The sequence below is a fragment of the Schistocerca nitens genome, chromosome 1 (genome assembly GCF_023898315.1).
Source record: "Schistocerca nitens isolate TAMUIC-IGC-003100 chromosome 1, iqSchNite1.1, whole genome shotgun sequence".
Classification (NCBI taxonomy): domain Eukaryota; kingdom Metazoa; phylum Arthropoda; class Insecta; order Orthoptera; family Acrididae; genus Schistocerca; species Schistocerca nitens.
The window spans coordinates 428,119,079-428,144,403 of record NC_064614.1 but is presented as its reverse complement, the minus strand read 5'-3'; the positions used below and the strand labels follow the sequence as shown (position 1 = coordinate 428,144,403).

Here is a 25,325-nt window from a genome sequence, read left to right as displayed (position 1 = left end):
TATTTTAGATTCTAAGCTGAATAAGGATGTCAAATTAAACACCTTTCAGCTGTCTTGTTTCCAAACGTATTTTATTTGGCTACCAGTTTTGGCCATTCACTATGCCATCTTCAGACCCCTGTCCAACGTGTAGGAAGATTCCACCTCGGTTCTGGTTATAACAGGGGCCAGCAATACAGCTTTAATGGATTTCTGTTTGCTATAGCGATCACATCAACCAGCACCATCTGGTTGAAGTGATCGCTCTAGCAAACATAAATCTACTAATACCAGTATTGCTGGCCCCTGTTTTGACCAGAACCGAGGTGGAGTCTTCCTACACATGTCAGGGGCCTGAAGATGGCATAGTAAATTGCCAAAACTGGTAGCCAAATAAAATCAGTTTGGGAACTAGACTTCTGAAATGTGTTTGATTTGATGTTCCATATCAAACAGCCGAGTCCTGGAACCGTCACAAAAGGTGGACATGCAGAGATATAAGTTGAATAAGACCTATGAGACTGATCCGCCTAGATCAGTGTTACCCAAGGCAACAACTTAAAAATAAGTGTTATTGTCTTTGCCATCTTATATGAGTATAGTTTCACTATATTTTGCTCCTCCGCTAACCATGCAATGTAACAGTTGCATCTAGTGTGGTAATTATTGGGAGGTGTAGAATGTGCGTGCGAGCTTCACATCGTCAGCAGAAAAAAAATAAGTGGGTGGGCTTTCGCCATTCTTTGTGCATCTTTAGTCCACTTACATTGATATAATGGACACTGATCTAAATGTGAAAGAGTTTGTATGGTTTCTAGGCCAGACTTCTTGTTACGGACCAACTTGCATACCACAACTAAGGGATTGAAAAATAAGGTCCCTTATAGCATTTAACATCTTGCAGAAAGGTCTGTATGTGCATATGTATCCAGCCTTTGTGCTAAAGCTAGTAAACCACTGTAATCCATCAGGTGAAAACTCTTCATGGTGCATCAAACATATTGGTTCTTATCTGATATGCAGTGATGTTCCATATCATTGAACACCATCCCATTGAAATGACACTTTGAAATATGCTCACTATTTTTATATACTGTATTTAGCATACTTCGTGACAGTACCTTTTCCGTGAAATGTTTACAAGATGATATTTGTCTTAGCTTCAGTCAGGAAGTATGATTCCACAATGCAGTTTCATCGGCTGCAGAAATGACCTGGTTCAATACGTTTGCCTCATTTTTGGTGCTTCAAATACCATTTCTTTGAATGTGGTTTCTTCTTAAAAGTTTATATAAAAAAAAGTAGTAACATAATTCATTTTTCCTGTTCACTAGCAAATTATTATGACGGCGACCTGCACATTGTTCCACCGTCAACACACACCAAGAGTTCACTGCCGACTGACTACGGTCAAAGACGACTCCAGCCTCAAAGACATTTTACACAACACACAAGCTTCCACTTGTAACCAGTCTCTCTTATACTCTTCGTCACATCTACTAATATTAATCAATATGCTGTCACTCTCAACAATATAATTAAATTAGCATAAAATAAGGCAAATTACAATTCACAAAAATATTCTGACAAAAATATAAGAAAACATTTACAACTTCTCTCATTAGATTTGGTATCGACAAATCCAGTAGATAACACACATCTCCCAGATCCATTACAACTTGCATATCACCCATGAGCAACGAAGATTTTGTTGATCCTAATCTGATCAAGTTTTTGCCCTGTTCGGAAATATCATCGATCCGGGGCTGGTCCTCATACTTGGAATCATCATTTATTGAAACTTTCTGTGCACTTTCTTTTTTAACATCTGACTTGTTTAAATGATATTATTTTGTATATTTCATTTCTAGTGTATTTCATTTTATTTTGATAATACATTAATGTCAATAACAACAATACCTAGCATTTTTCCCAAGTTGTGAAGAGCATAAGACCATCAGTCTAATTTCTCATGCAGCTAAAGTCTTGCTGAGAGTGTTGAGAGAAGGCTATATGGCAAGCTGGATAGAGGGATTGCAGAGGAGCAGTTCGGATTTAGAAGAGGAAAAGGGACAAGAAATGCTATTGGCCTGTTAAGAACTATAGGGGAAAGATATATGGTAAAAGGTAGAGAAATCTTTGCTGTTTTTATAGATTTAGAAAAGGCTTTTGACAGAGTTCAGTGGAACAAGCTGATGGATATTGTGAAGAGGAAAGGAGTTGGTTGGAAAGAGAGACGACTGATACAGAATCTATATTTACACCAGAAAGTAAAGATAAAGATTGGAAATGAAATGTCAGAAGAAAGCAGCATTGGACGAGGTGTTAGACAAAGTTGTTGCCTTTCCCCACTGTTGTTTATGCATACCTTGAAGGGATTACTGTGAAAGGCTTAGATGGGAAAAGATGAATATGTATTGGCGGAAAGAGAATAGAATGTATAAGATTTGCTGATGACATGCTATTAGTGGCAGAAAGTGAGCAGACAGTGAATAACATGCTGAAAGATCTGAATGAAGCTTGTGTGGAATATGGGATGCAAATACACACAGGAAAAGCAAAGAGTATGGTCATCAGTACAAGATGCAGACTGTCCAATACTAAAATTGGACAATCTACCATTAGCCAAGTAAATGCATTTCAATATCTTGGAAGCACAATAACTGAAGACTTTAAATATCACCAGGAGGTGAAAATTCGAATTGCCGTAGTGAAGGAGGCATTCAACAGAAAGAGGAGACTTGTGTGGCAAATTAGATAAAGGTCTAAGGAAAAGGCTTGGCAAATGTTTTGTCTGGAGTGTGGCACTATATGGGGCAGAAACATGGACGCTGAGATGAGAGGATGGAAAAAGGTTAGAAGCATTTGTGATGTGGATGTGGAGGAGAATCGGGAGAATAAGCTGGACAGAAGAGTATTGGAAAGGGTTGGTGAGAGATGATGTCTGCTGAAGGTTGTAAGAGAAAGGAAAACGGACTGGTTGGGACAATCATTTAGAAGGGAGTGCTTGCAAGCAGATGCTTTGGAAGGATTAGTTTGTGGGAGAATTATGAAAGGAAGAAAGAGATAGAGATGATAGATGACATAAAGATAAGAGGAAATTATGCAGACCTGAAGAGGATGGCAGACGACTGGACAGCCTGGAGAACTACCATGTGAAAACCTGCCTTTTGGCAGAACACTGATGATGATTTCGCAAGTTGCTGTCATCATATTTCCATAGTTTCTGTAGGTACAAAATTAAACATAATTTTTTTATAGTTTAAGAACCTGTCTTCTTTTGTCATTATTTATATAACTTCGAATTTGTAATATAAACAAATGAATATTATCATTCAGTGTGGCCTCTGTTGACATAGTTAATTGATGGTAGCTTTTGTTGGTGTTAAGAACTAAAATTTACTGTGACAGTGTAAGCTTTTCTGGAGTTTAGGCTGATATTTTGACATCAGTAACTGCACAAATCATGTGAGTTATGTTGTTCACATATAAAGCAAAAGATTCCATTTAATAAATGACTTATCAAAGGGCTTTAGAAGTTAAATAACACTAGTAGATTGAAAAAAAAATTGTGATACTGATGACTGTAAAAATTATATACTAAACCTATTTAACGAATCAAATCCAAAAGGTATTTTTTGCTGTATAGCCCACTAATGAATTGATGCATACATTTTAGATCATTATAATGTTTTAATGAGATACTTACATTTTGGCATTAATGTTTAAATATGCTTATATTTCAGGTGTTTGAATGACAAATGTCCGGGAGATCAATAAGAAACAAGAATATTGAAGAATGGTCATTTGAAATGTCCTAGTGTAACACATGTTTTGACTACAAGCATTCCAAATTTCTGGAAGCCTGCGGCATATTATTGTTATGAAAGTCTTATGTAAGAGCCATACTTCCTTTTCATCCCCTCATCCCTTCACTATCCCCCCCTCCCCACTTTTACCCCATCTCCCTTTCACTTAATGTCTCACTCCTCTTCCTGGAAACAAAACACACACACATACACACACACACACACACACACACACACACACACACACACACACACACAGCACTTTTCCTTTGGTGATTTTTCCACTGTGAGTAATTCTGTGATAGTGATGGAAAATGTATTAATTTATTGTTCTTTTTTATATAAATCAAGTGTAGAACATTATTTCACTTGATTATTTAATAAATAATATTTTTAATTGGTGTATCACTCCAAATGGTCAATAAGACAGCTGCTAGTAGTTTTTTAAGTCCAAATTTAAATCCTGAAGGTTATCGAAGATTATGAACTCATCACAGTTGGGATGATGGGACTGAGGTGGCAAATTGATGCATTCCCATGCTCTTAATTCAGCAGTGACTTCTCAAAAGCGTTTCCTATGTATTTTTTATGTTTTCTCTTTCTCTGCCAGCTGTTATAAAATAAGTTAAAAATTATACCATTATTTCAGCCTTTAGGGCTCAGAGCTTTAACATGAATGAGAATGCTGCTCACACTGTTCAACAATGTGCATTTAAATGACCACATCATCAGAATTATTGACACACACATGTAATGTGTGGCCTTCTTTTTGGCACTGATGTCAGCATTGCAAGAACTTCGCAAAACACCTTTGAAGGCATGGGTAACCATCTTGATTGACGAGCGCTCAGCTGCTGCCGGCAACTTGTAAAGATTGATCAAAGCTGGGTTCGAGATGCATACATAATGCTCCATGGCATCACAAGAGTGCTTAATAGGACTGAGGTATGTGAATCGAGGGACATGCAAGCCCCTTTGTATGTGGAGTTTTCCTCAAACCATTCAGACACAGCCTGGGAACAAAGAGGTGATAAATTACCTTGCTGAAGATGTATGTTGCCTGTGAGCTTCCAAAGTTGCAGGATTGGCACAGATTCTGGAAATCAGGGAATATCTGAGAATTTCAAACATATCAGGGAAATCTGGGAGAAAAAAATCACTGGAAAAATCTTGTTTTCGTCTCAGTATATGAAATAGTTTACTGAGATGTCAGGCATCATTGCTGGTTGGGCGCAACTGAGTACGTGTTCCACTCCCTTATTTCTACTGCTTCTCCCCTTCCTACCACTCCTTCAGCTTGCAGTCAGTGCTGCCACCACTTGTTGCCGCAAGCCAAGCAGCTGCCGACTAGAGGCAGGGAGGCGTGAGGAGTGGTTTGTTTGGGTCTGATTCTCAGAGGCTGTAGACGCAGTGGCTGGATATGGCAGTCATGTGTGCATGGGTTGTGTCTGAGTGAAGGTGTGAATATGTGTGAGCTCTTGTTTTCTGATAGAGGCTATGGCCGAAAATTTAGTTGTCAGAGTGTGATTGTCTTTCTTGTGTGCCTGTCGGTGGCTCACTGATCTTCTTTACAATGAGTTGCTACCTGTCCTCATAATTATTGAGTCTCAGAGTATTCACACAAGTTAGCTGTTGCACAGATTGATCACCAACATGCTGTCTGACTCATGGATAGCTGACCGCATGAGTGGATTTTCGTGATGGACCAGAACCACAGGCCATTTCTGCAGGTATCTAATGAATCGAGCCTGCCATCTGGAAGCCTGTCATTTCCCACTAATGTGCAGGCCCTGCCTGTTGGATCTAGTCTCACTGATCTACCTGCTGTCCAGGTCTGTCTGTGTGTGGTTCTAACAGTTTCGGCGACAAGAGAAGTGGTGCAAAACTGGATTGCACACTTTCCTTTTTTTCGTATTACAATTGACTTACTTGAAACGTTCAATTCTCTGGATACGCAGCTGCATCGATCTCCACATTTCTTCTCCAAAGAAATAATGCCAGTTAGAGGGATTAAAAAAAAAAAAAAAAGAACTCTCTCACTCTCACTTACTCTTTGCCTCTCTGCTCTTGAAATAACTAGGTACTCTCATAATACTTTCAGTTCAGTTCTGGTATATTTCCATTTCCACAAGTCTCACATAAGTATACAAATTCTTGCAAGTCAATTGCGTCTTTAACGTTTAGATACAATTAAGTTTGTATACAGTGTGGTGAGGTTAATAACCACCAGAAATTCAAAGACAGTTCTTGCTTCTAGCATGTCTAACACCCACTCGAATTAAAAGTCCCTAGTTAAATCATATTTCATTTGTTCATAACAATTGCAATCATTATGCCGTCAAAGAATAATGTGTGCTTTCTCCTGTACGTCACATACAGCTTCTATGGCGCGAGCAGCAAACTCTTGTCTGCACCGATTGACCGCCACGATTGCAGTATTCTCCCGATACACGTCCATCCTGCACACACAAAAACTGGTTGCGTGGTAGACACATCTCCACTCTCCCATACTCATACTTAAAATATCGAGTGTTCGAGATGGTGGAAGACCGAATGTGTCTAGAATTTACCCTGAAATTCTCGAGACACTACATATCCCTCCCCTTAGCTCAAACACACGATATTTTATACATATTCATTATGTACATTAATATCTCCCATAACACTAATTCACAGTTTAATCAGTATACATTATATTTCTTCTAGTAATCGTGTACTTAATATCTAGCTCTTCTCTCTTCATTTTGATAATAACTATCATTTCACCTACTATTGGAGTTAGTACTTTTATATCTAGGAATCATGTGGACAACATTCTTGATTTCCAATCACAAACTCCAGGTGTCATAGACAATTATGTCATTCTTTACTCTACTTCTCTGTAATGTTTCTTCTTTAGTACTTACTTGTTTCATTACTTATTGTAGCTTTTAGTCTGGAGGAACTCTGGGGAAAACGAATGTGTTCTTTCTGACACTCATAAACATAAAACATAACAATGCTAGTGGAATAGAGAATCCAAACTTACCAGAATAATCTCTACAAAATTCTGTGACTTTTGTCACGCTACTGTCCTTTCCCCTATAGGAACAGTACCTATACCTTATCTACGGGTTGATCCTATGAGTACCCTTTCTCCTTCTGTTTTGGCAGGTATGCCCCTTTTTAATTCCTATTTTCCTATGGTACAGGTCAATCCCCTTCTTGGTGCCCCTGTCCGCACAGTATAGGCCAGCCTTTCTTAGGTCTGCCTACCTGACCTTTTACATCCAATACATTCTGGGTGCACTCTCTTTATCCTTCCTGTGTAGGCCTCATGCTTCATTACCATAGCATACATCTTTATGTACACTATAATTAAATATTGTCGGGAAACTAAATCTGTTTCACACTTAACACTCATTTCTTAATACTTCATTTAATCCCCTAGAGTCCTTCATTATGCTTCCAATATGCACCACATGTATATATCATACATTTACTTATGCTATACTTGTCCCACTATCTACAAATCGTCAGAACAAATGTTCGACTGACATTCCTGAACAACTGTCACAATTAGTTCCTCCCTGGCTTACGCTCATTTGTTTGTCGTTGGCTTATACTCATTAGTTCCTCCTTGGCTTATGCTCTCCTTAATTACTCACACTTCCTTCTTATGTATTCACTCACACTTCCTTCTTATGTATCCCTGATGTGGAATTATTGTAATTTTTATATCCTTATGTACATATGTGATACAGAATCGTCATTGTTCTTATGCATATATTTCCTATACATACATATTAATAGATATCTACATGATAGTTTTCTCAAGTGACTAGGCGATGTAGAACCGTCACAATAAACAGCCATGTGTGCATATTCCTCTAGGTGCACATTCTTGCTCTCTACAACACTTGATGGTTCTTACGTCATTTTTATCTGTACTTCCTTTGTTTGTGTGTTTGTGTTTTGTTGTGTGTATGCGTAAGTGTGTCTGTGTATCCTGATTCTTCGGCCTACTGATACGAAATAAGTTGAAGGTTATTGGAAACCATGGAAAATAAGAAGGACGTCAGTGATTGAAGTATATGAATATGTAAAGAGGGAGTGATAGGCTGGTACTCAGATGAGAAGTAAGAAAGGAAAAAGTAGAAATGGTTGCCAAGATCAAAGAAGATAGTCCTAAAGACAGGAAACCCTTCCCACCCCCCTTACCCAGGATCCCTATTTCGCCAGTACGTGAGTGAGAGCCTGGAGGAGGTATGGTGTTAAACGTCTCCTACAGATCGGACATTCTCACCTTCACATTTGAAGTCCCTGAAGAAAAATCTTAGCTATCCCTATGGAACGGCAAATGGTGAAGAATCAGTCACACTTGTCTGCGAGGATTGTCTGAAAGGTAGGTGTGTGTGTGTGTGTGTGTGTGTGTGTGTGTGTGTGTGTGTGTGTGTGTTTTGTGGTAGTCGTACTTACAGTACCCATCCTTTCCAAAATTAATACAAACCCTCCCCTTTACATCACATCTCATAAAAGGTATAAAATGTTGTATAAAAATAGAAAATTATAGACTACAATAAAATAGTTGTGTAGTTAATCACTTTACACTATATTTTATACACACATAAAACACTCTGTTTAGATTATGTCATCTAGAGACATCACTCGGTTTAAATAGTGTCATCATATTATACGTTTCACTCAAATAATATTTTATTTGCTTCATTTCATGTCTAGAGATCACTGTTCATCTGTGATTCTCTTAAATTTTCTACTTTACCATCATATCAAGTTTACTATGTACTAAAATTATAGGATAGTTTGAGATTTGAAGGGAATTTGGTGCAGGAAAAAATAGCACAGAAGAAACACCAAAAACAACTAGGGATCTGATGGTCGTCACTCCGCCCGTTAACACAGACTGTTAACGTCCCTGGGAGATAGATGTGACTCCGCCTGGATCCCATGGATCTGACATTAACCAATACTTCCCGTTAAATTTTGTGTGAAAGCCTCCCCACAACAAAACAATTACCACATTACCAGGAAACACAACATTAAGTAACATTGTGCTATTTTCTACTCTGTCATGGACAAGTTTGAATTCTTCACACAAGTTGTCTATAACATTGTTACTATCATTAAGTTTGAAAAAACAACAGTCAAAACGTTTCCAGAGATTATCCTCACGGCAACTTTTCGAACGATTATTTCCTCTACCTGTTCCTCCAGATTACTTATATTTATTAAGTCTGAAGGGACTAGTTTCTCCTTCAAGTTGCGTTCCACATTATCTACTCAAGTGTTAGCACCTGCAATTTGCAATTGGGCTACATGAATCAGCTTATCCTGTTTCTCAACACTTTCCTTTAAAGTGTGTAGTCTTTGTTTTACAGCATCAAATGTAACATTGCATATGCTTTGAAATTATCCTAATTTTTCACTAAATTCAGATTCTACATTACTGCATTTATGTTAAATATCAAATTCCAGTTTTTTAGCTAAGTCTTGAAATTGGTTACTCTGTGTCTGACCAAGTCAGTGAACAGTTGGTTTACACGGTTACTCAGGGAATTACTTAAATCATTCTTTAAATCTAATTGTAAACTCTCCACTTGACCATTTAAGGTATTGAACTTAGCATTTAGAACCTCACCCTGTGCTTCTAGTTTTTCACTTAAAGTAGCATTTAGTTCCTTTCTTATAGAAGTATTTTGAGCAGTAAATTCTTTACTTTGTGCATCAAATCTAGAATTTAATTGTAAACTCTGAGCTTCCAGATTTTTACGTTAAGTAGTAATTTGAGCGTTTACAGCTGCTGAATCTGCCTGCTGGGCTTTAATTAAATTCACTATTTCAGACCAGTCTGGCATTTCCATAGTCACTTTAATAGCTGTGATGGTTATGGTAGTCGCTGTTCTTGATCCATATTCTTTATACTTTTATATCTAGTGATCATTTAAAAAAAAATCCCCTCCGAGTATAATAACTATACTAACAGTCTATTATTGAACAATGTCCTTAACTTCACATTCAAATAATTATAGTCTTTAGCTCACCCGGCGTAGAGTCTTTGGCTGCGTCGGTGAGCATGTGTGGAATTGGTGCCAGTGAACAGCGCGGGTGCCAGCAGCGTCAAAGGTTAGTTTGAGCAGCAGTTGGCGCCGTTGGCGTCAGTTGCTGGTTACTGCATCCACGCCCCCGCAATGTGTACGAGGGCTGCTTACTCTCCACACTGGATCCTCATCATCAAATAGGTTTCGTCGTAACTCTTCTTAGTCTAAATTGTTGAGATTCCTTACTACTTCTTTTGTCTGGTATTCATCAACTTTCACACTTTTTGCCGTTTATGCAGAATCCAACTCTGTGAAACAATTTGTTTGTCTTGTTACTATTGGTTGCCATGGCAACTCACAATATTTTATTATCTTGATTTCGTTTTAAAATTCCTCCTCCTCAGAGTCCTGGTCATGTCGGTCGCCACGTTCTAACGGTTTGCGACAGAACGTGTAAAGTTGGATTGTCATCCTTGTTAAATAAGTAGGCAATTCATGATGTATTAATACACCATAAAATTATCTTCTTAGACATAAATATCTCCATCTTCTTGTATTTCACTCGTACTTCGAGCTTTAGAAACACACTTAATTAACATTTACAAACGAGTTTGGTTTTAGAACCACTTGGAAATTCAAAGAACAGCTCTTGCTTGTAGCAAGTCTAACACCTGAATTAAAAGTCTCTTGTCAAATCATATTTCATTTGTTCATAACAATTACAATCATTATAACGTCAAAGAATAATGCGTGCTTGCTACTTGTAAGTCACATACAGCTTCTATGGTGTGAGCACAAATGCTAGTCTGCACTGATCGACTGCCACGATTGCAGTATTCTCCCAATACACATCCATCCTGCACACACAAAAACCATTGACGCAGTAGACACATATCCACTCTCCCACACTCATATTTAAAATATCGAGTGTTCGAGACTGTGGAAGACTGAGTGTCTCTAGAATTTACTCCAAAATTCTCGAGGCACTTCATGGTATAATGCAGCAGATTTTTATGGTTTATCCATGGACCCGGATCTCCAGTGCTCCTCAGCAGGCCAGAGACTATGGGCAATGGATTTCAGGAATTACAACTGTCTCACTGCAAATACATTGTACAGTATGGTGTTGTAGAGACATTTTATTTATTCTAGCACATTTTGGCACTTTGAAAGTAGTTTATATATTAGAAAGTATCGACAATAAGAAGAAAATTGTGGCAGTCGCCTGCAGTTTGTACGCTATGTACTCTTATATTCCTCAAAAGAAAAATTACACAATACCTGTAAAATCAAGCAATGGAAAATCCCGGATGGAATGTAGCAATATTATGAGAAGGAAAGTTACTACTCACAAAATAGCGGAGATGCTGAGATGCAGATAGGCACAACAAAAAGACTCTCACAATTATAGCTTTTGGCTATTAAGGCCTTCGTCAACAATACACACACACACACACACGACTGGAGTCTCAGGCAACTGAAACCACACTTGTTGCCTGAGGCTGCACTCGTGTGTGTGTGTGTGTGTGTGTGTGTGTGTGTGTGTGTGTGTGTGTGTGCGCGTGTGGGCGCGCGCGCATATGTGTGTCTATTGTTGATGAAGGCCTTAATGGCCAAAAGCTATAATTACGAGATTTTTTGGTGTGCCTATCTGCAACTCAGCATCTCCACTATATGGTGAGTAGCAACTTTCCTTTTCATAATACACGTGAAATAATAGACATAACACAACGGGTAATAACTGAGAATCTCAAACATATTGTAACAAACATTTTATTGGAGGTCACCTATAGTGTTGGTTTACACAACTATTCCCTGCCTTACACACATCTTTCTAGTGGCTTTCTTTCTTCTGATGTTATTTCTGAAATCAGTGCAAATATTTTAAATCTGTCTTGTGACTCCAAGGAAATACATGCTTTTGTCACCAAATATGTTTCGTTTCACTAAATTAAATGACACTAGTAAGCTTAATGGAACACACATACCATTTGGCTTGCTTTCTCCATCTAAAAAAAAATCGTGAAAAAGATGTTGATGTTAGTACAAAAGACGTCAGAATGCCAGGCATATTGCACAGTATGCAGCAAGTCTCTCGCTCTCAGCAACATGGGGAAAATGGCCATGATCAGTCGTGATGGTCAAGAAGACAGCGGACATTCATCTTTTTCATCATTCATTGGTAAATGAAGTGCTATGACTGTTCAGTGATGCATAAACTCTTAAAGGCTGCAGGTCATCTCTGACCTTAATGGGATTTTATTTTCAGTGACTGCATTGTTTTTTTGTGATGTGTTAGGCCATTACAAGGGTATTCCAATAATGCTTTGAAATGTAAGGAAGGAGAACAGGAACATTGGGCGAATTGGAAAACCTTGTCAACAGAGTGGCACTCAAAAGTGACCGACAGACTTTGGCATTTTTGACATACCCTCGCGCAGCTTGATGTAACCTATCCTTTGCTATGTCAGGTTTTGGCATTCATTATGGATACTTGCCACTGGTGTTTCAGTGAAGAGGGAGGATCGGCATGGTAGGCCTCACTGTCCTGCTTTCCTGATGTTTCTACTCTTCGTGCCGCCTCTTTAGACAAGGGTGTTGATTTCATTAATCGCTTGTTCATCACTTGTGCATTCTGAAACTGGACAACCAGTGTTCTTCGATTGATAGTACACACCCGCCACCTCTCCTGATTTAGATGGCAGACTCTTGATTTTCACCTTTTTCCCCCCACCTCCCAATTATTCCATTATTTATCCCGATTTTTATCTAATTATTGTCAAACTGGAGATAGTTGTTTTGAAAGCCCATCATTATGGTTTTTGGCCAATTTTGGAAAGTTCTTTGCCTATTAGTCTTTTTAATCGATGCACTTCTTGGAGTTTGTAGAAATCAGGGAGTTGAGTGCAACATGTTATAGATTGTACTTTTTCCTCTTCCCTGTGCATTTTGTAGAATGTATGCTTTTGCTCAGTTTTGTGTGTGCTATCGCTATGCCAGTGCTGCCAACTTAGTGATTTTCCCACTAAATCTGGTGGTTTTGAGTGTCTGTCTAGTAGCTAGTAGGAATTATTGTAGATTTTAAACATATTAGGGTGGTTTTACAGTAAAATTACTTTTAAAAGTCACTTGAATCATTCAACATACAGGAAATAGCACTATTTAATTTATTTATGTCTACTAGCTCTTGAATTTATATCACCTGAACATTTATAATACACAGTATTCTGTCTTCGTTCCTGTATTGTTATGCGGTCTAGTATTAATACATCTGCAACTGCATGCACTGTGCATACCTATAGTGCTGGTGTTAATGTGGTGCTTTTTAACATCATTGGATATTGTTTTAGTGCTAAACATGGGTAAAGTAATGGCGCAGTAAGCCCAGAAATGTCATGCTGAATGGCTATGTGATTTGTAGACTGGTTAGAAAGAATTTTTGGTGATTACACAAAAGCATCTTGCAAATTTTGTCATAGTACTTATGCTGACATATAAGCCATTGTGGCAAAAAACACCACACAACAGCTGTAGCACTCTAAACAAAAATATCTTTCAAAACCATGAAAGAATCTAGAAATGAATCAAGCTGAGGGTTCCCTGGCATTTTTTTTGCACTTGTGCGATCATATCATGTAGTCACTTAAGTGAGTTGTTCATGAGTAAATTCAGATAATGATGTTGCCAGAAAACTTCAGATATGTAGCATGAAGTGTAGTGCAGTTATGGAACATGTACTAAGGCTCTATTTTGTGGAAAATTTGCATGAAGATATTGGTGACAGCATGTATAACATTGTAACTGATGAATCAACAGACATTAGAGTGACCAAACTTTTAGAAATAACAACAAACATATTACAGTGCTGCTACCAGTGCAATCATTTCAACATTTTTGAGATCAGCTGACCTCAAACATTTTTGATTCTGTTTCCTTAGAGCAATATTGCAACAATTGTCATGTTAAGGTTGTTTGCATTTTATAATCTTTATATACATGACAAGCCTGCAATGCACATTTACGTGCCTGGCAGAGGGTCCACTGCACCATTTTCAGACTATTTCTTTACTGTTCCACCTCATATAGTGCGCAGGAAAAATGAATACCTAAATCTTTCTATTAGTGCTCTGATTTATTTTATTATGATGATACTTTCTCCCTATGTAGGCGGGGGACAACAAAATATTTCTGCATTCTGATGAAAAGGGCACTCAATGAAATTTCGTAAATAATTCCCGTCGCAACAAAAACTGTCTTTGTTTTAATGATTGCCACTCCGACTCTTGTATCCTTTCAGTGACACACTCTCCCATGTATCGTGATAATACAAAATGAGTTACCCTTATTTGGAATATTTTATGTACTCCATCAATCCTACCTGTTAAGGATCCCATACCGAGCAGCAGTACGCTGGCAGAGGGGGACAAGTGTAGTGTAGGCAGTCTCTTTAATGGATTTGCTGCATCATCTAAGTGTTCTGCCAACGAAGCACATTCTTTGGTTTGCCTTCCCCACACATTATCTACATCGTATTTCCAATTAAAGTTGTTCTTAATTGTAATTCCTAGGTATTTAGTTGAATTTACAGCATTGAGAGCCAAGTGATTTATTTTCTAACCCAAACTTGATTGATTTCATTTAGTATTCATGTGAGTGACCACACACTTTTCTTTATTTAGGGTAAGTGGCCACCTTTCACACCATACAGATATCAGATATCTTGTTTTTGCTGACATGACATTTGTATATCACATGGTGGAAAAATTGATGTTTCAAACAACCGAGAAAATGTTAAGTGTGTGACTAAAAATGAAATCTTGCCAGACAGCAACATAGTGAAAAAATGTAGATCTGCAAGTACAAAAACTGTGCAATTATAGGAGAAATTGTCAAGAAACATTCCAGCCTCAGCCTGCTACCGCAGTTACACTACACTGACGGAAATGGAATTGACACTTTGGCTATTTCCAGTGTTTTTATTTGTGCTTTTATAGCCATTATATAGCATTTTGATGTCACAGTAAAAGACTCACATCAGTTGTCTCAGGACTAAGCTGAAAATGAGCGACAATTTTTGATCATTCTGTGATGGTTCACCCGTTTTTCTCCTTCTTCGTTTGTTGTCCTCGGTGTCGACGTACTGTGTTGCTACACTGGCTGAAAAATGTGATGTGGAAGTACAACACTGACTGCTTTAAATATGTAGCTGGCAGGTGCACATTTGCATTTCATTTCACATTACTTTAAAGTCTAGTTTACACTATGTTGCAGGCAACTGGGCTACCGGCCACTGCACATGCACGCCGCGCATTTGCGCAACTTGTTGGTGAAACTAAACACTTGGGGAGTGTTCCAACTTTGGCGACACTAGTTGCATGAATTTTGAGGTTGTGTGTGTTCATAGTGTGTAGACAAACTAAAATATGAAGTAAGGAATGGAGAATAATATTCGCTTTTTGGATATCTATGATTTGCATAGGTGTTTGTGGGATTTCAGTGATGCCGATTACAAAAATAAGCAACATATTGCTGCTGCTGAGACCGTCTTGTGGGATCATAACATAGATGGCTTGACAATATGTGATCTGCCAGGCAAAATGTCCTGAGTTAGAGCACATATACAACTGAATTCAGAAAAATACAAGCAAGTGTAATACTAGCTGTGGCAATGCTCTCGTCTACAAGACAAATCCCATCGTTTGAGTTGGACAACTCTTTGTTAAGGAATATTGTTGACAGGAGGGAAGGCTATACAAATTCAAGAAGCTGTATTCTTTATTCAATATTCATCTATTTAAAACGTCGCTGCAGTGCTCCCCATTCACAAATGTTAGAATTTTGAAATATTGCCACTGTACAGATCTGTCTTCAAGAGTGTAGTTTGCAAACCATTCTCTTCTTAATGCAGCCTGCTTCGAATAGTAGTTGTTAATGTTAATAATTATTACTTTTAATAATTATTGGCGTTAAGGAAATAGCGTCATCACCATCTAAAACCATATCTTATAGCATGACAAGTGTTCTCAATTTTAATGCATGCAATATGATACGTAATTTCAGTTCTGTTGACAGTGCTTCATGCATTGGAAAATGGAAATGAAGTCCCGTGCTTCTTTACAGAGCGTAGGGGAACGATGCGGGAGACCCGCACCGCTTTACTAGGCAAGGTTCTAGTGGAGGTGGTTTGCCATTGCCTTCCTCCGACCATGATGGGGATGAATGTTGATGATGAATGATGATGATGAAGACAACACAGCAACACCCAGTCATCTCGAGGCAGTAAAAATCCCTGACCCCGCCGGGAATCGAACCCAGGATCCCGTGCTCGGGAAGCGAGAACGCTACCGCGAGACCACGAGCGGCATTACAATACCTTTATTCTTATCGCATAATTACCTCTATTTAGAGGAAACGTGAACAGTTCTGGTGACATTCTAAGATAAAAAACTTCTTGGATCTTCCATTATAAATTATTTAAGCAAGGATGCTGAGCTACCGAGTTGACGTCTTTTCTTCAACCAGTCATGAATCGAAACACATTTCTTATTTTTTTCTCATGCAGCGATTCCACGCAACAAGCTTCTAACTCCATCACAACTTATTTCACAGATGCATTGTTGTTGATCTAACCAATACAGTTTCCTTGTCTGAAACTTGGCCGTGGACTGACTGTCCCGGGACCAAAAATTGGGCCCTTATATATCCTCACAATACTAGGTGCTGAAACTACACATTGTTCGATGTTTAATTTACGGAAATTACAATTACAACTTAACTAATTAACTAAATACATTGAAAAATTTGTTCTTTTTGACAGTTTCTCTTACTACAAGGATTAAACCGACTTATTTGTTTAAATAATGAAATTAACATATACATTTATGCAAACATTACATTTGACAAAACTGTTAATTACTTTGGAATTAATTAAGGATTGACTTTGCTAACATTTTTTCAAATAGAGACAAATAGATACTTTAGGAATACTATTTGTTGTTCCTCTAAATGTTTATAATTAGTACAGAATTTATATTTGTTTATACATCAACAATAGAATTTAATTTACGGTACAGTTACTGATTTCACCCTATAACAAAAGACACTAACTAGGAATAGTTGAAATAAACTAGAAAATCAATTACATACATAAAACTAAGCACAAAATTAGATCTGGTGTTATATTCTTTAAAACTGAGGGCCAGCATTTCTCTTTTATGAAAATGCAGATTATATTCACGTATATTAATGGTAATTAGTTAAAAGTGAAAAGGTGAATTCTAAGGAGGCAGATGGCAAAACAAGAGGAGAAGTAAAAATATCCCAGCTTGCTTTGTCACAATTCGTGCCTCCTGATTTTTTTTAAAAACTGTATCTCCTGATTTTTGCATTTTAAAGGTTGGCAATATCACAAGGATCATGTTATCGTCTTATTTGGATATACAATTGTTTTCAGGGTACTGACACTTCTGGATCATGCTCCCTGTCATCAGGCGAGATAACTGGGCATAATGAAGGTGCTCCATTGATGCTTGATAAGATTGCAGTGACTGGTGAATTGAGAATCTCACAGTTGATGATTGGTTTGTCGACTTCCCAGCTATTGCAGCGTGGTGTCACCTCCACAACTGCCACTGACACGGTCAATTAACAGACGTTTTGTCACCTCCACCACTGCCACTAATACTACATCAGCTAACAGTCGTATTTCAAAGTACCTGATTTAGGATGATGTTACAAGGGCAGAAATATTATGGACTTTGCAGGCTGTCAAAAATCACGTGTTGTTTTTTACTGTAGGAAAGCAGACTGCTTTGTTTCCGTCATGTTTCCTAATGATGATGTAGCTATTAAGATGCAGCTTGGGAGGACCAAGACATCATACAGTATTGTTCATGGGTTATCTCCACCCTTAGGAAACACATTCTCAAAGATCTTTAAGGGGACATTCCTGTTGTAACTTTATTTGATGAGAGCCTAAATAAGGTGGCTGAGTTGTGGCAAATGGATATTGCTCTCAGACAGTGGCACAAGTTAACAAACAAGTTGAAATGCACTATTTTTCATTTGCATTTTTAGGCCATACCACTGCTACCGGTATGTTGGATGGTTTTAAGATAGAAACTTCTGATCTGAAGGGTATTCATGGGGACAGGGCATCAACTTTTATTGATATGGGATCTTGTGGTCTTCACATAATTCATAAATGTTTCACAAATGCAGAGCTAACTGGGGCATTGTACATTTTCTGATATCGATTTATTATGTGTTCAAGAATGCACTTGCAAGAAGAGCTGATTATAAAAGATTTAATAAACCTGAAAATCTGCCCATCCTTAAAAACATTTTTCTGCTTGCACTGGCAGGCAAACGAGGATGCAACTGATCAGGGTTTAAAAATCATCCCCTTTCTAATAACGTGTGGGCAAAGTAAAGGAGCACAAGATTAAAATAGATATAGCTGATGTTAAAGTACCTCAAAGATCCTCTGCTGCTGGCTAAAATACCTTTCCGTAGCTTTGTTTTGTGGCAGGTCACATGCCAAGGGAATTCCAGTGTGTGGCCCACATGACACCTTTCTTTTACAGTGCTTCGTCATCTCCACTTGCTGATGTGATGTTCTTAGTTGATAAGGCTGAAGGGTTATCTGCTTTCAAATAAGTCTATGACACAAAACTTAATAATAAAGCTGGTCTTATTCCTACAATAGACATGAAACTAGGTCCTGCTGTAAGGTCTGAGCTCAGGAAAGTAAAAGTGCCTGCCAAAGATATTTTAACTTTCAGGACTGAATGCAGGGACTTTATGATCGTAATCTGCTCAAACCTCCTCCTAAAGCTACCTTTGAAATACAGCATTTTAAGCTTTTGTATGAATATCAAGAGCTCAGATGGAAATCTAGTTCCAAGCAAAGGGGGGAAAGCAGAAAGGGGGAAGGTGTATATAGAGGGTCTATACAAGGGTGATGTACTTGAGGACAGTATTATGGAAATGGAAGAGGATGTAGATGAAGATGAAATGGGAGATATGGTACTGCGTGAAGAGTTTGACAGAGCACTGAAAGACCTAAGTCAAAACAAGGCCCCGGGAGTAGACAACATTCCATTAGAACTACTGACAGCCTTGGGAGAGCCAGTCCTGACAAAACTCTACCATCTGGTGAGCAAGATGTATGAGACAGGCGAAATACCCTCAGACTTCATGAAGAATATAATAATTCCAATCCCAAAGAAAGGAGGTGTTGACAGATGTGAAAATTACCGAACTATCAGTTCAATAAGCCATGGCTGCAAAATACTAACGTGAATTCTTTACAGACGAATGGAAAAACTGGTAGAAGCGGACCTCGGGGAAGATCAGTTTGGATTCTGTAGAAATGTTGGAACGCGTGAGGCAATACTAACCTTACGACTTATCTTAGAAGAAAGATTAAGGAAAGGCAAACCTACGTTTCTAGCATTTGTAGACTTAGAGAAAGCTTTTGACAATGTTGATTGGAATACCTCTTCTAAAGGTGGCAGGGGTAAAATACAGGGAGCGAAAGGCTATTTACAATTTGTACAGAAACCAGATGGCAGTTATAAGAGTCGAGGGGCATGAAAGGGAAGCAGTGGTTGGGAAGGGAGTGAGACGGGGTTGTAGCCTCTCCCCGATGTTATTCAATCTGTATATTGAGCAAGCAGTAAAGGAAACAAAAGAAAAATTCGGTGTAGGAATTAAAATCCATGGAGAAGAAATAAAAACTTTGAGGTTCGCCAATGACATTGTAATTCTGTCAGAGATAGCAAGGACCTGGAAGAGCAGTTGAACAGAATGGACAGTGTCTTGATTGGAGGATACCGGATGAACATCAACAAAAGCAAAAGGAGGATAATGGAATGTAGTCGAATTAAGTTGGGTGATGCTGAGGGAATTAGATTAGGAAATGAGATGCATAAAGTAGTAGATGAGTTTTGCTATTTGGGGAGCAAAATAACTGATGATGGTCGAAGTAGAGAGGATTTAAAATGTAGACTGGCAATGGCAAGGAAAGCGTTTCTGAAGAAGAGAAATTTGTTAACATCGAGTATAGATTTAAGTGTCAGGAAGTTGTTTCTGAAAGTATTTGTATGGAGTGTAGCCATGTATGAAAGTGAAACATGGACAATAAATAGTTTAGACAAGAAGAGAATAGAAGCTTTCGAAATGTGGTGCTAAAGAAGAATGCTGAAGATTAGATGGGTAGATCACATAACTAATGAGGAGGTATTGAACAGAATTGGGGAGAAGAGAAATTTGTGGCACAACTTGCCTAGAAGGAGGGATCGGTTGGTAGGACATGTTCTGAGGCATCAAGGGATCACCAATTTAGTATTGGAGGGCAGCGTGGAGGGTAAAAATCGTAGAGGGAGACCACGAGATGAATACACTAAGCAGATTGAGAAGTATGTAGGTTGCAGTAGGTATTGGGAGATGAAGCAGCTAGCACAGAATAGAATAGCATGGAGAGCTGCATCAAACCAGTCTCTGGACTGAAGACGACAACAACAGGCTTTTGTGATCAAGTTGTGATAAACAGCAGCCCAAGAACTTGTGCCTTGCAGTAATTCTCTTCACAGAATTGGGTAAGTGCTAAGGACTGTGATAAAGTTGAGAAAGAATTTGTGCAACTTCTTGGTAAGGAGGACTGAGATGAGAATCGATCACCTTTGGAGAGACTTATTGGACGGTTATACCACCTGTCAGCATTTGTGTAGCTTTCTTCTGAAGATTGTCATTCAGAGCCATGGTCAACACTCTGTAGAGCAAGGTTTTTGTATTAATAAAGAGTGTGTGACTGTCAGCCAAGAAATCAAGTTATTCGGTGCCATACATCAAGTATATGATGGCCTGAAATCAGCTGGCATTGTCGTCAAGATTGACTTTAACAAGAGAATGATTCTGGTCCATCACAATGCTCAAGATCGGTATGGTGAGGCTTTAAAGCCGAAGTAGCATGAAGAAGATGAAGCAGCCAAGAGAGCTAGATGGAAGAGGTACATTATCCAGCAAGGTAAAGAACTGGAGGCCGAAAAGTCATGAGTTCTGGCCGAAAGGGCCACTGAACTGAGTGGAATTTTTGAAGAGATTGTTTCTCTCACGGAGGAGTTCTGACTGGTTTTCATTGATTAATCTGAATTGTTTGTTTCACAAAATACAGAGTATTCTTATTTGGCACAGAAAAGTGACTAAACATACCCCAGTGCTGTTCTAATTTTTTAAACTTTGATGTTACATTATACAACATATCTCTTTTATGTTTGTCTGGTCTGATGCATTATCTTGCCTGGAAAGTTCATAAATTCTATATGGTAGGATGTTAGTGTTATCAAAGTATGAAACCTAATGAAAAAGGTGAATGAAAAGACCTTTGTCTTCAATTTGACATTCAGTTTGCCAGGCTTGTCTGAAATACATGTTTTATACACTCTAGTTTGTGTACATTTTTTTCCAAACCCCCCTTTTAATATTTAGCGCCAGACTTTTGACCATAGCAGACAGCCCATAACAATCCATGCTAATTAAGGGAAATAATGACCAGGCAGCTTATGTGCCAGATGTAGACTGCACACAAAGGAAAGAAAATTCATAAAGAAATAACTTACAAAATGTGTGACACAAACTGATGCTATGTATCTTAAAACATTTATTCACACCATTTTCATCAGTTGTGAAGGAGTCTCAGAACCATTTTGTGGATGAACCTCTTACTTCACAGCCTTTCCAGGCACTTGTTACCAAAATCATTGCTTCAGTGAATCAGTACCTATCTCAAATTTCCAAATTCAGTTAGAGTTATATGCAAGACAGTAAGTTTGTGCCCCAACCTAACAGACACTTTTAATCTGTCAGTAGGTTGCATGGCAATCCTATGTGGAAAGAAAGATGTATTCTGAAGAATAGGTTTTGATGCTATCTCTGATGCAATATTTGCCCTCAGCCCACCATTTGAAAAATGACGTACATGATTTGAGACAAAACTTAAAAACAATACAATAGTAAATCAGTATTGATAATGCACAGGTGAATTGCCATTTCCAACACTGTTAGAAGGGTGTTTACTATAATTATGGTTAAAAATTCTTACTTTCTTCTTTAGAAACTTTCAGGTACATTGTGTATCATGTTTGGTAGGTTTACATTCAGTATTTGGTGAAAATTAACTTCAAGTACACATTTTAAATTTCCTGTGCCTTCATCTAATAAAATATGTGATACCCTTTGTATACAAAGGAGAAGAAATGTACTGTTGATATTTTTATATGTATGTCTTGTTATATTAATTTAGCAGTTGTATATAGTTATTCAGTTTGCTCAGGTGGTAATAGTTGGGACTGCAGCTGTGTAAAAATACACACTTTATCATTTAAGACTGAATATATAATCCCTGAACCCTTTGGCTGATGATTTTATACATATAGTGTGTTTTCTCTCAGCTTAAAAATTTGTTTGAATTTTACATGAAAGGACTGAAAGTGTCATCTAGTTTGCTGAAAATTAGTGAATTTTCACATATTGCAACACCTAATGAAAACACAAAACTTCTGTTTAGTTTTCACTTAATGATAAGATTGTCAGTGCTTTAGATATAAAACTGTTTTGACAGACTTCAAATTTGTTACTGATTTTAATCTGGTGGACAGTTTTCTGTTCATATTAAATTCTTGCACTGATATTCAAGCAATTTGTATGGTGATTTGATGCAATCACATGTTTAAAAGGTTTGATTCCATTTAAAATGTTTTGCCTTTAAAAGCACTTTTGGAAGCTATCACATAGTCTAAAAATAAACACCTTAAAATGAAAGTATTCACCATGATGTATGAGATTTTTGGAGTGATAAATTGTAATTAAATATTGGGTTCTGCCAAAAAGTTTTTTAAATTATGATTTCATAATATTTTACTGTCATATCTATTAGATGAAAAACAATTTTACTCAAGTAAAACTTTCTGCACACACTTTAATTCTTTGCTTTGATAAATTTGTGTTTCTAAGGGTACATCATAGACATATAGATGTCTGTCTATATTTGTTCTTTATTTAAAGAGGACTGATATTTTTGTAGCATTTTTACCTGAGTGTTTGACAATGTAATGTTCATGATCTGTGTATTTAAAAATTAAATAAAACAACTAAAAATTAAGCTAACAGTAAAATAATAAAAGCTCTTTACTAAAAGTTTTTGTCTCAATTTTCTCTCATTTACTGTGTGAGAAATTACAGGATTGCTGTTAATTCAAAGTTAAAGTTAACTTGTTATTAAAAACAGAAATTCTTCATGTAAAAATGGCTTTCATTTACACAACATACCTGTTAACTTAACCTTCAGGTAATAAATCCTGTAAACGAGACAACTTTCTTTTCATTCAAAACTAGAGGGTTAATAACAAGTCTAGAAATACAGAAGTCCTTTTTTTAACTTACATCTTTACTTATCTTGAAATCTCAAAATTTGTCAGGGAAAAATGTAGAAACTTGTCTGGAAATAAGGGAATTTCACGTGGGGAAACCTGTTGCAACCCTGAGTTGAACAGAAAGATGCACATGATTGGACAGTGGTTTTCTGTATCATTCACAGGTGAAGGTCCACATGTGAATATCTCCAACATCTACCAGAATTGAGTTATGTTGACCAGAAGGAGATATATATATTCACCCTAGAACTGGCAACTATTTTTCATGCTTTGAACATCTAGTTGCAGTGTTCATATGCTCACAATAATCTAAGTGTCCTGTGACACTTACTGAGCAAAGGTATGGAGCAGTAAATTTCTGTAAACAATTATTGAGGTGATCATGCTTGATTGTCAAGCACCAAGTTGGCAAATAATTTGCTATATTATAGTCCATTAATCCATGAGAGTCAGTGGGAAAGTCTTTCAACATGGTGTCTCCCAGCTTGAGGTACTTGTGCTATTTCCAAAACACACAGGAAAAGCCAATTGTTTGCACAACAGCGGACATGGATTGTCTCTGTATGGGGTAACCATGACCTGGTTGAAGCAAAATGAATTTGCTTGTTTTTACCCATCCTACATTCAGGTGTCAGGGTAGTGGCCACTACTAGGTCTGACAGCATACAAGTCACACATCATGCCCAAGTATTCCATACGACATAGCAAAAGGACCACTCACAACCCAGCACAGCAATTATGTGTTAATAGTTAGTGAGTGTGTATTGAAAATATGGGGGTAATATGGTAAGTCAGGCAAAAAAAAAAAAAAAAAAAAAATTTGTTTTCTAAACAAACCACCTCCTTTGATGGATATGAAGTTGGTCTGTCAAACTCATTGACTGGAGCTATCAGCTTCTCATTTGATGAAAAATTCGTCCCAATAAGCCAAATTTTCTAGTTAGGGAACAGGAAGAAGTCACTTGGTGCTAAGCCTGGTGAATAGGATGGTTGAGGAAGCAATTCATGCACTTTTGCCATTGTTATAGGTGATGTGTGGGTTGGTGCATTGTTCTGGTGAAAGAGCATTTTTTTGTGTGTCAATCTTGGTCTTTCTCCAGCTGGTGCAAGTTTCAATATGAGAATTACTCTTTCAAACCATGCAATTCTGTTGCAGCCTAATCACTGGAAATGGGTGATAGATTATATGTTCGGAAAAATACCTTTACTGCTTCTCAGACTGCTTTGAGCTAATTTGGCTAAGCAGCTAAAGATATATCCCCCAAGACTACAAAATAAAAATGGTGAGTTATGTTGAAAACCACAATGTAAAAAAAGCCTGTGACATATTTTTTTGCGTATCTTATCGGTACTCCCTGCAAAATATGTTTTCAGAGATCAGCAATATTAATTTGAGGAAACTGGGTTCAGAAACTTGAACCTTATGCACTGGTTACTGGCACTCATGGTATTGTGGAAGCAAAGTCTGCCCTTATCCAAACGTACACAAAAAAAATTCTAAAGACTAGCACACATCCTGAGGCCATATTAGGCCCACTTCTTGATCCATTTATGGTATTCACTCTTTATTGTAGCAATCACTGCCGCCAGTGACACCACCTTGTTGGATGTTACATAAATCACGCACTTCCATGTAATGAGCACACTAAAATTAACCTGCATTCCCTAAGCCATTATGTTCTGTCGACAAATTTTCAAAACAATGCAATTTATCATTTAGGGGTTAGTGTTAACTTCCTACTTGAAAGCCTCCCTCTTCCAATGTTGTCCCATCCAGTTCTTGGTTTTCAGTGCTGGCTGGCATTGCATCGCATGAGCCTCAAATGCAAGTGTACTATGGTGCTGCTTGACCGACTGCCGTCTCTGTGCTCTAATGTAAGAGCAAACATTAGTAATATATGGTTTATTCTGTCAATCTGCATTGTCTTATGCACCTAATGTGTTAGGCATAACATTCTAAAGGAATGGACAATAGTTCATCTTTTCCTTTGTGTAATTATAGTGTACACTACATATTCCAGTCAAATGGTGATTATTAGTGCAAACTTTGTAGAAGTTTTTTGACA

The 25,325-nt window shown here is 37.7% G+C and overlaps 1 protein-coding gene across 2 annotated transcripts in view; it reads left to right on the top strand.

Moving 5' to 3' along the window:
• Nucleotides 1-4,193, top strand: part of LOC126250778 (E3 ubiquitin-protein ligase TRIM37-like) — a 313,056-nt gene extending 308,863 nt beyond the window's left edge. For both annotated transcript variants that reach the window (XM_049951588.1, XM_049951587.1), the window contains exon 18: nucleotides 3,726-4,193. In XM_049951588.1, coding sequence (XP_049807545.1) covers nucleotides 3,726-3,759 — 34 coding nt within the window. In that variant the 3' untranslated portion in view covers nucleotides 3,760-4,193. The remainder of the gene's footprint in view (nucleotides 1-3,725) is intronic.
• The last annotated feature ends 21,132 nt before the right edge of the window (nucleotides 4,194-25,325 follow it).